The 15,690-nt window shown below is 31.9% G+C and overlaps 1 protein-coding gene across 1 annotated transcript; it reads left to right on the forward strand.

The window, feature by feature from the left end:
- The first annotated feature begins 594 nt into the window (after positions 1-594).
- LOC111921921 (serine carboxypeptidase 1) lies at positions 595-11,863 on the forward strand. Its single transcript, XM_023917496.3, has 8 exons — positions 595-865; positions 987-1,094; positions 1,207-1,472; positions 1,704-1,958; positions 2,466-2,572; positions 2,684-2,770; positions 2,858-2,963; positions 11,711-11,863. Exons 1-8 carry the CDS (start codon positions 595-597, stop codon positions 11,858-11,860), a joined length of 1,350 nt encoding a protein of 449 aa, XP_023773264.2. The 3' UTR covers positions 11,861-11,863.
- The last annotated feature ends 3,827 nt before the right edge of the window (positions 11,864-15,690 follow it).

Consider the following 15,690-nt stretch of genomic DNA (forward strand, 5'->3'; position numbering starts at 1 on the left):
GGTAAAATACGAAGTAAAATTTAGAAAAATAAAGTAGAGGAAAAAAGACGTCTCTATTCATAATGATATATTATAAATAAATGCTGAAACATAACATATTCTTGGATTATCCGGTTGCGAAGCACGAATTACCCAAAATCAGAAAATATAATGATTTTAATAGACACACAGATAAGTAAATAACATAATGATTTTTTTAGCATTGTCCTTAAAAATCCGACTTTTATTTTTCATGAATTGGTTCAATGTGGAGTTTACAACCAACTACCGTTTGTTCTTCAGTAATGATTCTTACTCATAGTTAAATTTAATAAAGGGTTCCAAAGAGCAAGACAAATGAGCATAGGAAATGACGTTACAACTTACAACAGCACACAACCAGCTGCAAAGAATTCTTCAACCATGCTTCTTCTCTCACAATATATAATGAGACACAACACACATAATATAACATATATGCCTGATACAGTTTCATCTATGTCAATAATTAAAATGAACCACATTTCTTATTATTTGTTGTTAGTTTTTTCACTTTATTTTCTGGGTTTGTGTGTGGCAAGAAAGGATAACCAGATCACCAACCTCAACAAATTGATGAAGTCAAGAAGATCAGAGAATCCGCCACATGTCAAACCATGGACAGAAGAAGACACATCAAACTTATCTCCACTTTCTATTGTCCCTCAACAAGGGTCAAAGGAAGAAGATATGATTGACAAGTTGCCAGGCCAACCACAAGTCGATTTTGATCATTATTCAGGCTATGTAACAGTCGATTCAAAGGTGGGAAAGGCGTTGTTTTATTACTTTGCTGAATCACCTCACAATTCTTCAACCAACCCTCTTGTCCTATGGCTCAATGGAGGTATAATGCTTCTATTATACTTCAAGTCTATGTGAAAAAACAAAACAATACAATAATGCGTTGTTTTCACACAAAAACCGACTTAAAATAATGGAAAACTAGTAATGAAGGTATTATACAGGGCCAGGATGCTCGTCGTTTGGATACGGAGCCATGGAAGAACTTGGACCCTTCCGAGTCAACAGTGATGGGAAAACACTCTACCGCAATGATTATGCATGGAACAATGGTAACGAAATTTGATGAGGGCATTCATGTCTTTTTCACATACAAAAGCGAGTACATGTCAAAAAATTTCCGTGATTACAATGTGAAAGTCTAAATACAGAAAATCTTGACAGCGGCTAATGTGCTATTCTTGGAATCGCCTGCTGGAGTGGGTTTCTCGTATTCAAACACATCGTACGTGACAGGAGACAAGCAAACAGCGAAAGACTCATACACTTTCCTCATCAACTGGCTTGAAAGATTCCCGGAATACAAAACCCGAGATTTCTTTATTACAGGTGAAAGCTACGCAGGTCACTACGTACCTCAACTCGCATCCCTCATTCTCTCAGAAAACAAGAAAACTAACGGAACAGTCATTAATCTTCGTGGGATTGCGGTAAGTAATTATCGTACCGACAAGACAGGACAGGTTGTACTACTTTTGGAATGAAACTTTTTGTTCCACCCTAAAAGGCGGGACAAGGACTCACTCTTGATCACTTGTTTGTGCAAAAGACATAAACGCCGTTATCATCCTTGTCATTAAAAAGCTTCTCAAGTCCTATCCTGTGTACTATGCCATGTAAGGGACTAATATGCTAAATGTGTATTTGTTGTGATTGTGCAGATTGGGAATGCTTGGATTGATGACAATACATCTTATGAAGGGATGTATGACTACTATTGGACACATGCCCTAAACTCTGATGAGACAAATGAAGGTATCAAGAAGTATTGTGACTATGTTACTGGGAACTTTTCTGAGGAGTGCTACAAGTATCAAGACCAAGGAGACGGTGAATATGGTGGAATTGATATTTACAACATTTATGCACCACTTTGTCATCATAATACTACACAAAAATCTGGAACCACCGGATCCGTAAGTCTCTGATTCTATAATAATAAAATATATCGCATACAAATTTCAAAATTTCTTATAAATTATCAAAAGTTAGATAACACGTATCCTACCGAACCCTTTCGATTAAGGGATAGTACAAGAAATAGCAACATACTTTGCTTACTTGTTTTATTGTAGCATATTACTATCGTTCACACTCCAATTTTTTTTCTTATTAAAGCATTGTACTTTGAAAGAATTACCAATTTATTGCATTCTACTTTCAATTTATTTATGATTATGACATTGTAATTTGGAAAATCTACACTATTATAGCATTGGAAATTGATTTTTATTTAGATGGCATCACTATAATTGGAAAGATTTTCCAAATTATAACGCCGCGATAGGTTGAAATGAAAGTAGCATGCTACAATTAACAAATTAACAAAAGTAAGTTGCTATTTCTTTCATTTAGCCTATAATTATTCAATCATAAAACCAAGTATTAAGTCTAATTGAACTACATATGATGTGTTGAACTAGATCACGACCTTTGATCCTTGCTCTGATGATTATGTCTCCTCATATCTGAATCGAGCAGACGTGCAAGAAGCTCTTCATGTCCGAAATACCTCATGGGCATTTTGCGCGTACCTTTTCTTTTCTTTCTCTAAAACTAGGATTCCATTATTCCATAACAAACAAAAATCAATGAAAGTCTCATGTTATTTCTTGTATTCGACTCGTGATTTTATGTGCAGTGGTATTGGAATGATAGACAGCCCAACAACCATTTTGCCTACTATCACTCAACTTATTGAAAATGGAATTAGTGTCTGGATATACAGGTAACTCAATCTAGTCTAACACCCAATCAGTTATTTATTAAACATACACAAAAATAAACTTACATTTGATTCATGATGAATTGGCAGTGGTGACACAGATGGACGGGTCCCAGTAACATCCTCAAGGTACTCGGTGAATAAGTTGAAGCTTCCAGTAGAGACTGCTTGGAGACCATGGTACTATAATAAAGAGGTATTTGATATTTAAAACTGAAATCACATTGAATAACAATATACGTGTTCATGAAATATATGTATAAAGGCAAATTAAATAAATACTATAATATCCAAATTTAATAAGTTGATTTTAAAAATGTTATAAGGTTGGAGGATACGTGGTAGGCTACAAAGGAGTTGTACTTACCACAGTAAGAGGCGCGGGGCATACAGTTCCATGCTACCAGCCAGAAAGAGCATTGCAAATGATCTCGTCATTCCTTCAGGGGAAACTTCCTCCATCTTTCAGACAATAATCCCTAAATGCCACCGAGTAGTTTTAGTTTATCAGAATCGAATAACTATGATAAGCAATGAATCTGAGGTTGACTGATTGCTTGATATTCTATTAGGATGAAAGATAAACAATAAATAGAAGGTGATGAAATCTGAAGACTGTGATGCGGATTTGTTGAGTGTTTAAATTGTTGTGATGAAGGTAAACCCTCAAAGTTTTATTGACTAAAGTCAGAGGAAAGTTGTACTTGTATCAGATTGTATTTGAAATAAAAATCTCATTCACAGAATGTCAGAATTATAACTTTATATGAAATGATACATGTCTCCTTAATAATTGCATAATGTCCAAGCGTAGCAAAAAGGGCAAATTTGATTATATATGCATCAGAAACTAGAGAGCTACAACAAACTATCCCCATGTAAATCAATGATAACAACCTAGAAAATTATGATGATATAAAAATGCACTGAATCTTCGACAAAAGCTAAAATGTAGGAAGTAAAAGTGTAAAATAGATAAGAAAAAAAAAGGATAATTACAAGAGCAGTGATGAACAACCCCTAACAACTAGGCGAGTAGAAAATTAATCAGCCGTGTGAAATCCCAAATTACAGTTTTTTTGGATAAATCATAACTGCTCATTTGTGGATGAAACAACCTAAATCCCTAAATTGCAGTAGCCACGATCTTTGGATAAATCAACCCACGATCCCACTCATTTACATAACTACTCATTTGTCACTATAAAACATTGAAGCTATCACAGGCTGGTGGGCGAACATGTTATTAATTTTATCACACCAAATCTGTTTTTTTGCTATCTATGTCATAATATTTATAACTAGATTATGATCCGCGTTAAACGCGGGGAACACATAAATAAAATACAAATTTATATAGATATTACAAAATAATTATAAAAAAACAGGGTTATTGGTATTATTGAAATGTATAGAAATTACACTAAAATAGATAAATATATATAACGTTGAAGGACCTCTTTATAGACAATATTTTTTGTTTTATTAGTTCACTGACCTTACTTGTCAGATATAAGTATCTTCAAACATTTTTTACTTGTGACACGGAAAACAACTATATATAGCCAACCATACGTGAAAATGGGTCTAAATAAGTATAATCCAACATTTGACAATATACTTTCAAAATATATTGTTATTTTATAGCTATATTGCGAAATATAACTGTTTATTTAAAAAAAATAGCAACTTCTTTATGTTGCTTCAAAATGAACCACATAAAATCCCCACAAAGAAACTATAACCAATAAATCTGCAACGAAGCTAATCATCCTCTTCCACTTCATCTCTAATATCAAGTCTTTTTTTCCTTAATCTGAGTCGTTGTCAGTATCATCGACAATGTTAAGATTCATTGATGACTTCTTTTTTATTGTAGGGATAACTATGACATAAATCATTTATCAGGTTCATCATTTATGTTTATATCTTCGTTTTTTTTGTTGATTTTGATATGTCTTCTTCGGTTTACCACCATCTTTTTTTTCAGACTCCTTTTTTTTTATGAAATAACATTTTTTTTTGTGAAATTCGTTCTACGTTTTTTAGTATGTGCAGGTACGTTGATTTTTTTGAAGTAAAGAAAGTAGGGTTTTTGTTCGATGTTGGTTCCTAGGTTTGGTTCTTATTTTTTGTGATTTCTCATAATCCATTGCGTTTTATTTTTCATCTTTATCTACGATCTTTAAGTATAGAACATTTTATCCATATATTTATTCACTACAGAGTTTAATAAAGGAAAAAAGAAACACCCCCTTAGTTTTATTTACTTTGCAGATCATCGAGCCTCCATGCATAGCTTACAACATAATGAAAAAAAACAAAAAAAAAAAAAACATTATGAGGTAAATGCCAATTACGATTCTACCCATTTTTCTCTTGTAACAGTTGTCTCACTTCAATACTTCAAAACATCTGTTTTTGTGTTTCAACATATTATTGATAGCATGAAAGATCCAAGCATTGTTGCATTTTGGTTAATCACAATGCCTCAAATTATGGGAGGATTTAAATATGATGATGAGATCAAACATAAAATATGATGGTAATACAAGGTTCTTCTTCTTCTTATTTATTTATTTACTTATTTTTTAATTCAACTTTATTACAAAATTAAATAGCTTTTTTTATTGATATTAGTGTTTTTTTATTTAGAAAAATATGTGATATGATCAACTTCTTGATGTTATAGCAATGAGAAAACTTGGATGAGCAGGAAGTGAGATAAATTTATAATTTATTATCTTTAATGAGAAATTAATTAATTACAATTTTGTTATTGAATTTGAAATACAACAGGGATTATATCAATGGATCCTGAACGTGCAAGAAATGATCCAGTGGTAGCAAAGAACATTCGTTACTATAAAACAAAGAGCAAATTAGAGGCAGAAGTTTTGGTCCCTTTGTTTAGTTGTTGGTTTTGGTCCCTAAAAGAATCAGGTTGTAGGTTTTGAACCTTGTTTCACTGTTACATAAAACTTTTATGATTGCCTAAGTTAACAGCCTAACTGTTAGTTTTTTTTAAATGACCATTTTGCCTTTGAACCAAAACTAAAAAACGTATAACAAAACAACAAAATTTATTTTTTTTCTTTTTTTTCTATGTTTTTTTTACTTTAGGTTAGAATAAATTACATTTTTGGTCCTTGAGTATACCTGATTTTTTTTTTCAGAAGGTTCTTAGGGGTGTTTTTGGTATTTCAGGGTCAAATGCTGACTCTAGTTGAGTACACACTTCTATTATACCGTGCATTCTTACCTGCCCATGTATGGTACCGATTCTTTTTGAAGAAAGAATACGGGAGTCTATTTTCATCATTCACAACATGCTTATATTTAACTTTAAAGCTCACAACAATTGTTGAGAAGGTATATTTCTTATTCTTATTGTGTTACTACCGGAGACATAAGAAAACTTTCTAATGAGGCTTTCATGTCTTTTGTATAACCCGTCTGTTATATTATGTCATGTCATCTCTTGTCTTGTTTATTGATTTTTTACAAAGGTATACACACACATGTAACATCATAATTTCATTATATATAACATCCAATTTTAAAATTGAGTTTACTGTTTTCGAAAATAGGATCATAGTTACCGATTAAAAAGATAAAACCAAGAACCAAACACAACATCAAAAGAAATTCAAAACCAACATTATACATCCAGATTATAAGTATTCAACAAAGAACCATACGAATGAGTAAAAACATATAAATTCGTAAACAATATCAAACTTACAGATTAAAATGATTTAAGGAAGAAATACATACATTTATTCAACTAATCAGACTGATGGGAAGGTTGATGTTTTTTTGCATTTGTTTTCTACAGAGGAATTATAATATAATGTTGGTGTAAATCGATTATTAAAAAGGTTTGAAATATATATACAAGTGAATATGATGAAAATTAGCAGGTAATCAATTGAAATCCCATTTAAACTTAAATTAGAAGATACCATGCTCCAAAGTGTAGTGGTTCATAATAATATCCGAAATTTTTAAAATTTGAAATTAATAGTTTCCGAGATTTCAACATATAATATATTTGGAAAGCAAATTTTGAATGGAAATATAGCCTAAATTTAAAGTTTACATTAATAAGGAACCAATTTTGTAGTTGTAAGTTTGGAAAGAATTCAAGTATCATTTTCATTCAATTCTTACATTTAATTTCCTAATATAACGGGTTGACTTCTTGTTTGATCAAGGTGACATAAGCAAATTGATCTAAGGGTGTAAAACCTATAAAGGCAACACAATCAACGGCCGAGATTGTTTTAGATGATGTCATAAGGTTTCTCTTTTAATAATATTTAGAGATTATCATGTAAATTAAATCATAAATTAAAAATAACATTTAAAAAGTAAAAATAAAATTTTAATAAATCATAAATTTAAAACAAAAAAAAAATTGCAACAAAGGACAAAAACAATTCAAAACCTAAAAACCAAAAAGATGATGAGAAAAATTATAACTTTTTATCTAAATTATTCAAATTTAGTATCATCGTAGATATGATCTGTCAAGTCTTCTTGAAGTTGTTTGTATTTTCGTTGGTCTTGAATGTCAACGACTATATGTAATTATTTTGTTGTCCCTGGTTGAAATTGAATGTGTCCAGATTTCGTAAGTGAATACTCCGCTGTGTTTCATCACTTATCTTCAATCACCTTGTTATGCATTATGATACATGCATACATAATATCTCGTAGAGTGTCCAAGTGATATGGTCGTGCCGCATGTTCAGTTATGTTCCATTGTAACACCCCAAAAATATGAAGGTAAAATTTCATTTTTAAAACAACCAAAACACCCATTGATAATTTTATTTAAACACTTAAAGGTATTTTACAATAAAAACGATTATCAGAGTATAATCCCAAAATCTTAAGGTTGCAAAAAATATGGGCGTATGCACCACGATCAAGTCGGACCATTCCTTTTCGAACCAGAAGTACCTGAAACCATAAACAACAACTTTAAGCACAAAGCTTAGTGAGTTCCCCAAATACCACAAACCATACATATCATAAGAGTCATACTTATCAAACATGCAATACGAAGTGCTATGTGTCAACCATAGTCTTGCCATTATGTCACGAGCCATATCATGGTCTTTCCTTGCCATGCTAGGGACCAAAACTTTGGGTCTTATAGACAAGTGCCAGGAGCCGCCTCCCACTCTTCCATGTAAGCATCACAAAGAAAACCAACATATAATCCACCACTACTTAAACCAAATGCCAAGGGTTACCCCTGGTCATCCTATAATACATAAACCAAATGGGTCGACATTGGTGTCTTCGGCCCATAGTACAGTGAGGAGACTCACCTCGCACTGCTGAATCACACTGATAATCCCTGGCCGCTGGTCCTACGATTCTCGAGCTATCAATAGCAAATAACACCCAATTAACATTTAGGTTTCAATCCAAATCCAAAAATCCATACATGGGATTATACCTTCACAACCTCTGATTGAACCACTAAAACTCAATCCCATTCAAAATTGAAATTGATGTTAAAAATCAAGACTCGAAAATCAGATACATCTTCTTCATTAGGATGAACCCATTTACTAGAAAAGCTCCATTGATTGATTACAGATAATAAGCACAACCTCGGATTTTGAGGAAACTAGTGATTCGGAGAACACTTTTGAACCCAAGATACCCACTACAAATCTTTCAGTTTAGCTTCAGAGATGTTGGATATTTGTAAGATATTGTGACTAAAGATTTCTCCATCTCTGGATTTCGTCGCCGTTCTTGGTGGTGAGGTGTTTTTCGGATTATGATTTTTTGCGTTGGTTTTCGTTTCAGATCTGCCCTTCGACTTTTGGATTAAGGTTTAGTTTCAAATTCGGGTGTAACAACCCAAAAACAGTGATATAATTTTTCATTTTAAAATCATGATTTCCATACATCATATGCTCTAAAAGTTAACCATGATACAAAGTATCAAAACAACAAGGTTAAACTACTCACAAGTACGGAAACATGATGTGGATATTGTGCAGTCATGTCGGGCCCTTCCCTTTCGTATCGAAGTATTAGAAACCATAAACATAAATTGTAAGCATAAAACATAGTATGTTTCCCCAAGGTACCATATGCCATATGAATCAGTGGGCCACGCCGTGGGGTATATTCCAACTCAACATACAATGGGCCTAGTATTGGGGCCCAACCCTGGGGTTTCTTCCAACCCAACCATACAATCATGGGCCCTGCCTTGGGGCCTAGCCTTGGGGTTTATTTCAACCCAATCATACAAACATGCAAGAGTCATAAAAATAGTTAACATCCTACATAACATAATCTAGTGGGTCGATATTGGTGCCTTCAATCCACAAGTACGATGAGAAGACTAACCTCTTAGTCAATGCTCAACTACTACTGCTCTCAAATGCGAGAATACCAAGGCTACGCTCCACCTATGCAGTCAGACCAGATAAACCCATAGCTCTTCATCCAAAATTAGGTGTTTGACCAATAGTCAACTCAAGCCGAAAGTCAATGGTCAAAGTCTATAGTCAATGTTGACTTTAGTCAACCGCCACATCGTGTCCATCCTTGGCCACACTGTGGCCCTCAAATATCCAGACATACGGGTTTTTCATAGTCACCATGCTTTGGTAACCTAAGGTCATGCTGGTGGGCGTTGGGTTTCCAACAACTTAGTGGGTTAAGCTATTTTCTTTGATCCTAAATGCTCCAAAGCGCAAGTCTGGTCTGAAGCATGGTCTTGAAGGATAAAGTTTCCAACTTTATCGATAAAGACTACAGAAATGGACATAATCTCATATTCTAGGTTCCAAAAAGGCTAAATAAGACACGACTTCATCCATTAAACACTTATTCCAAAAAGTCTTTAGCTCATCAACTTCAAAATGGTTTCTAATATCAAAATCATCATAAAATTCGTTGCTTTATGGACATGCATGTCCAATTCATGTCTTGAAGCAATAAACAATCAAAATAAGGGGTTTTTGATAAAAATCACATGCATGGTTCAAAAAATCAACTACACTTCAAATCCAAACCCATAATCATACCAAATGATCTAGAGATTTATAAAGTTGCAAAATTTATGAGATCTCACCAACCAACTAACTAGAAAATTAAGATCAAGGGACAAAACTCAAGATCTAGCAACTTATCATGATAAAAATTGAGTCTTGAACACTTACAAATGTCTAGAAGATTGCTACAACGAGTGTTAGGGGCTTGTTTGTTGAATCCTAACTTAATTCTTCTTCTTTCTTCATTAAAGGACTTCAAAGAACACCAAAAATAGCTAAAATAAAGAAGGAAGGAAATTAGGATTTCTTAGATCTTAAGGAGGCTAATAGAGGCTAGGGGTGAGCAAACCCTAGCCTCATCATTCCTTTAAATATGGAGCAAACACATAAAAAATAGAGTTTGCCATCTGCCAACTACCACGTCGTGGCCATATATTGCCATGTCATGGCGACTTAAATGAAGTACACAATCCATCTTCACTTGTCACGTCATGGTGGTGCCTCCACCACATTGTGGCAAACCCTAAAATGCCAAAAATGAAAATGTGAAGTTCCTCGGGATCCGGACATTAGATCGAACTAAGAACAAGTCCCCTTCTCCATATTTATTTTAGATCTAGAACATGGAGTATATGTGTGTGTTGTTTTTTGATGAATACAACTACTGTGAGAATTGTGTGTGTGTGTGTTCTAAATTTGACAAGACAAATAATTTTGTGGGTTTTCTTGAGAGAGAGAGAGAGATTTGTGGGTTTGAGAGAGAGAGAGAGAAGAGAGAAACTCTTATTTTTTTATTATTAGAAATAGATAAATAAGTATTAAATTTTAAAAAAATAGAAAATAAATACATTAAGAGTATTATAGTTATTTCAAGTTTCAAATGGACAAAATACGCAACAAAACTAGTTCAAAATGACCATCGTTTCAAAAAAGACGAGGTTTGAACTAAACTTCAGAAAAAATGCTTACCAAAGAGACTATTTTTACAATTTTGTCTATTTTTTCAAACATCATATATCCAAACAATTCTTTAACAAGCGAGTCCCCGATAACATGTAACATGTAATAGGAAGTCAAAATCTTTTGTGGTAGATTTTTTCGTTCAAAAGATATTTGGCATTTCTTGTAAAGTTACAAGCTAAATGATAGAGTTTTTTTTCTTTTATAAATTTAATATTATTTTATTCATTTGCTTGAAAGCATAGGAGCTTATTAGATAGTTATTTCAGTGAAATAAGTTTTGCCAAAATCAAACAAGCTATTGTGAGAACCTTTTTGTCCCAAACCATTTCACTTTGGCTGAAATTTTACAAGCTCGTAGGGCTTTTCACAATTCTAATATTATTAAAATCATTTTCAAAACTTTTTTTTTATCTTAGTAGGGCCCATAAATAAGTTGTATATAATTTTTTTTTACTACTATAGCATGGTTACATTAAAAATTAAGTTATTAAGTTAGCACCAAAAAGATCAGCGGAAAAAACTTTGAAAAAAGTTTTCTGTTAATGTAAATGATCTAAATTGATATTTATTTCATCCATAAGTAAAATTTGTTAAAAGTATTCCTTACCGTGGACATTTATTTAAGCTTTATGGTTTATTAATGTGGCGATGATGTGTTTATTGTACATATAAAAGCACCTTACATGTTACACTTGATTAATGAATAATTGGCAGTGGTGACATTGATGGAATGATCCCAGTAACATCCTCAAGGTACTTCGTGAAAAAGTTAAAACTTCCAATTAATAGAGACTGCATGGAGATCATGGTACTCTAATGGAGAGGTGAGAATATTTGAAATAATAATACCATCGAATAACAATGTAGCTGGAGCAAAATATAAATTTTTAAAATAAACAATGCTATAATAGCAGAATTTAATATGTTGATGTTAAAAATGTGATAGGTGGGAGGATATGTGGTAGGCTACAAAGGGGTTATACTTACCACAGTAAGAGGCGCAGGGCATGCAGTCCCTAGTTACCAGCCAGAAAGAGCATTGCTCTTGATTTCATCATTTCTTCATGGAAAACTTCCGCCATCTTTGGCTAAATAACCATTATTAGTTATTTACCAGATGAAAAGTGACAAGTTATAAGCAAGTGGTATCCAATCATATTAGAAATATAACAAGTTCATTTAGAGCAATGAAAGTTTATATACAATAATAAATATGTCTCCTTAACCATTTTGGACGGCTTTAAAATAAAGTAAACTAGGAAAGAGCCCATGCTCGCATAGGTTGTAAATAATTTAAAGTTTTCTAAAAAAATTGGTTGGAAATAATTTAAAGTTTTCTAAGAAATATTGGCACAAAAGTGACATTTGTCAAAGTTTAGTGGCGTTAGTGTAACGAATCATCAAACTTTAGTGTCAAAAGTGTAAATAAGTAAAAGTGAAACTTTTGTGGCAAAAGTGTAAAGAAATAAAAATAAAATGGCAAATATATTAATTGGAAAAGGTTCCTGTTAAGGCAAAAGTGTAAAGAAATAAACTAAAGTGGTAAAAGTATGAATTGAAAAAGGTTAAGGCAAAAATGTAAGGAAATAAAAGTATAGTGGCAAAAATTGGGAAGAGTTAAAAGTAGCAAAAGTATGAATTAAAAAAGGTTAAGGCAAAAATATAAATAAATAAAAAATAAAATTAAAGTGGTAAACGTGTGAATTGGAAAATATTAAAGCAAAAATGTAATGAAATAAAAGTATAGTGACAAAAGTATGAATTGGGAAAAGTTAAAAGCTGCAAGAATATGAATTGAAGAAGATTAAGGCAAAAATGTAAAGAAATAAAAGTAAAGTGTCAAAACTATGAATTGAAAAAAGTTAATGTTAAAACTATCCATGTGCTTTAATATATATATATATATATATATATATATATATATATATATATATATATATATATATATATATATATATATATATATATATATTCAAGATCAAATAAGAAGCAAAATTTTTGTAGGAAAGTAAAAAAAAATGTATATGCATATTTTCTTAGCAAAAAAATGGAATGAATCATTAGGTGATTCAAAAGTAAGATGATTCACAAGAAAAAATTTCGAAAAAAACACTTTTATGATTCATTTTTAGGTAAATAAAAAAAAAATCACTTTTATGACAATTTTAATGAATATCAACAAAATCATCATAAAAATGAATCATCGAAATGTTTTTTCGGGATTTTTTTTGGTGAATCATGTTATTATTGATTAATTTAGTGATTCATTTGTTTTCTTCGCAAAAAAAATAAGTCAAAAAAATATTTCTTACCTTCCTACCAAAAAAAATTTCTTACCATATATATATATATATATATATATATATATATATATATATATATATATATATATATATATATATATATATATATATATATATATATATATATATATATATATATATATATATATATATATATATATATATATATATATAATGGAATGAAATTGGTGAATTCCATCGGGCATGCAGAGCTAACCGTTTTTATTTCATTCCAATGAAATGAACCATGAATGTTCTTCCTCATCAATTATTAACGAATTTTCAATAATCATGTATTCCCAATTTTAAGCATGAATTTTGAACCCTAAACATTTATCAATGAGACAAATGATTATACTACAAGAATAATGGGCAATAGCAGCGACTTGTGTCGCCATAAAAGGTATGGGTTGTCGACGCTAATACCTTTAGCGGCGACATGTCGCTGCAAATGAGTCGTTGGTAATGCTTCGTCGTTAATGTGCATCTGGTCGCCGCTAATAATGTATTGTCGTTGCTATTGGTTTGTCGCCACTAAAGCCCATTTGTCGCCGCAAATACCCTGTCGCCACTAATAGTGCAGTGTCGCCGCAAAAAAAATTGGTTTTTTTTGTTTATTTAACATTAAATTTATAAAAATCAAAATAACACTTATAGAATCTAATAAATTTTTATACAAATATTAATCCATACACAATCAATCAAAAATATTAATCCATACCACAACTTAAAGTGTTCTTCCAAATTACAAAAAACATTTCATAAAATCCTAAAGTAGCTACTCGTCCTCATCATTTCCTTCATTATTATTTGATGGCGGCAATAAACGAAACCACTCTTCCAATGATGCAGAACAAGCCGAGTCCTTTAGTATCGTTTGCAGCATTTCCAACTATAAAGAAAATAAAATATATTACCAACATATCATAATAGCATTATACATTCCAAAAATTACCAAAATCAAATATTCAAACGTATATAACTATAACCAACATATCATTATAGCATTCTAACTTTCCAAATACACTTAAACATACATCATACATAACACATCATTATAGCATTTTACTTTTCATTATAGCATTTACTTTCCAAAAATTACGAAACTACAAAATAACAACATATCAAATCATAACCAACATGTCATTATAGTATTCTACTTTCCATTACAGCATTGTACTTTCCAAAAAAATACACTACAAATATCAACATATTCAACCATAACCAACATATCATTATAGCATTCTACTTTCCATTATAGCATTTACTTTACAAAAATTATCAAACTACAAAATATCAACAACTCAACCCATAACCAACATATCATTATAGCATTCTACTTTCCATGATAGCATTGGACTATATACTAAACAAACAATTATCAAAATATAAATATAGCATCCTACTTTTTTTTTCGTTTTTTCCATTATATCCTTCTACTTTTCAACTTAAAGTAACAATTACTTGTGATTGTGGTGGTTCTTGTTTCACCGGTTGTTCCTGATCGTACATACACACAACGGTAGGAGGTTTACACTCAATGCCTCTAATATGTCCACGTCGAACACCCAATATTCTTTCAAAATAGTTTTTTATATCAGTGGATATTAGACCGCTTGCTTCAGAAGAAGTTTGTGTTCGTTTGTTGATCTCCTGGAGTAAAGGAGTAAAGCATTATGTATTTTCAAAAAATAATAAAAATCATAAAAATTAGATTACTAAATACCCTTGAAGATATAAACACTTATATGAAAATACAAATTAACCACTTACGTATTGTTGCTCGACTGCAAGAGTACAAAATACCCCTTAGCGATTGAGATTAGCCTTAAGAAAAGCTTCAATTCGACTAGTATCCTATTTAACATTAAAAATTAGATTACATATACTTTAAATAAACATTTAATTATATCATAACTTAGTTTTTTGAAACATGCATTGATGTACGAGCTCGACTCCCCTCTGTTTACAACTACTTGTTTTGCACGGACTTCTGTGTTTGACGTTGAACACCTTAAAATTCTGGCGTTTGGAAATGTTCGACTGTCTTCGCCTAATTTTCACATGACATACCCTTTGGGAAGGGGGGGTTGGCTAATGTGGCTGGGATATCAGCAAGCCCCCCGATCTCCTTAAAATAAGAATGAGCTTTACTTTTTCGGCCTCTATAAACTTTTGCAGGACTCGAATCAATGCTCCGCAACAATTAAGCACGCTCCAGAACTATGTTAACCTTATCCAAATCAAATTTATTCTAAAAATAAAAAAAAGTTAGTTAATTAAATAACTGTCACACCCCAAAACCACGAACGGTGGAAACGTTCCGGGGTGGAGGACGTCATGTACAGTATCACAACAGAGTAAAGTAGTAAACACGCAACAACATCATCCATTGCATTAAAAGTAAAGTTTTAATACATGTGTGTTCTTTCAATGTAATAAGACACCAAAATATACAATCAAAATAAAAGACGAGTCTTGTCTGTGCTCCGTCTTCTCAAAACCTGGCCATCGTACATGTCTACTGGTGACCTGAGAATACAAGTTATTTTGAAAGCGAGTATCAACCTAAAGCTGGTGAATTCATAAGTATTTAAGTGTCATTGTCTTGTTTTGGAAAGTT

Source organism: Lactuca sativa, chromosome 4 (genome assembly GCF_002870075.4).
Source record: "Lactuca sativa cultivar Salinas chromosome 4, Lsat_Salinas_v11, whole genome shotgun sequence".
NCBI lineage: Eukaryota > Viridiplantae > Streptophyta > Magnoliopsida > Asterales > Asteraceae > Lactuca > Lactuca sativa.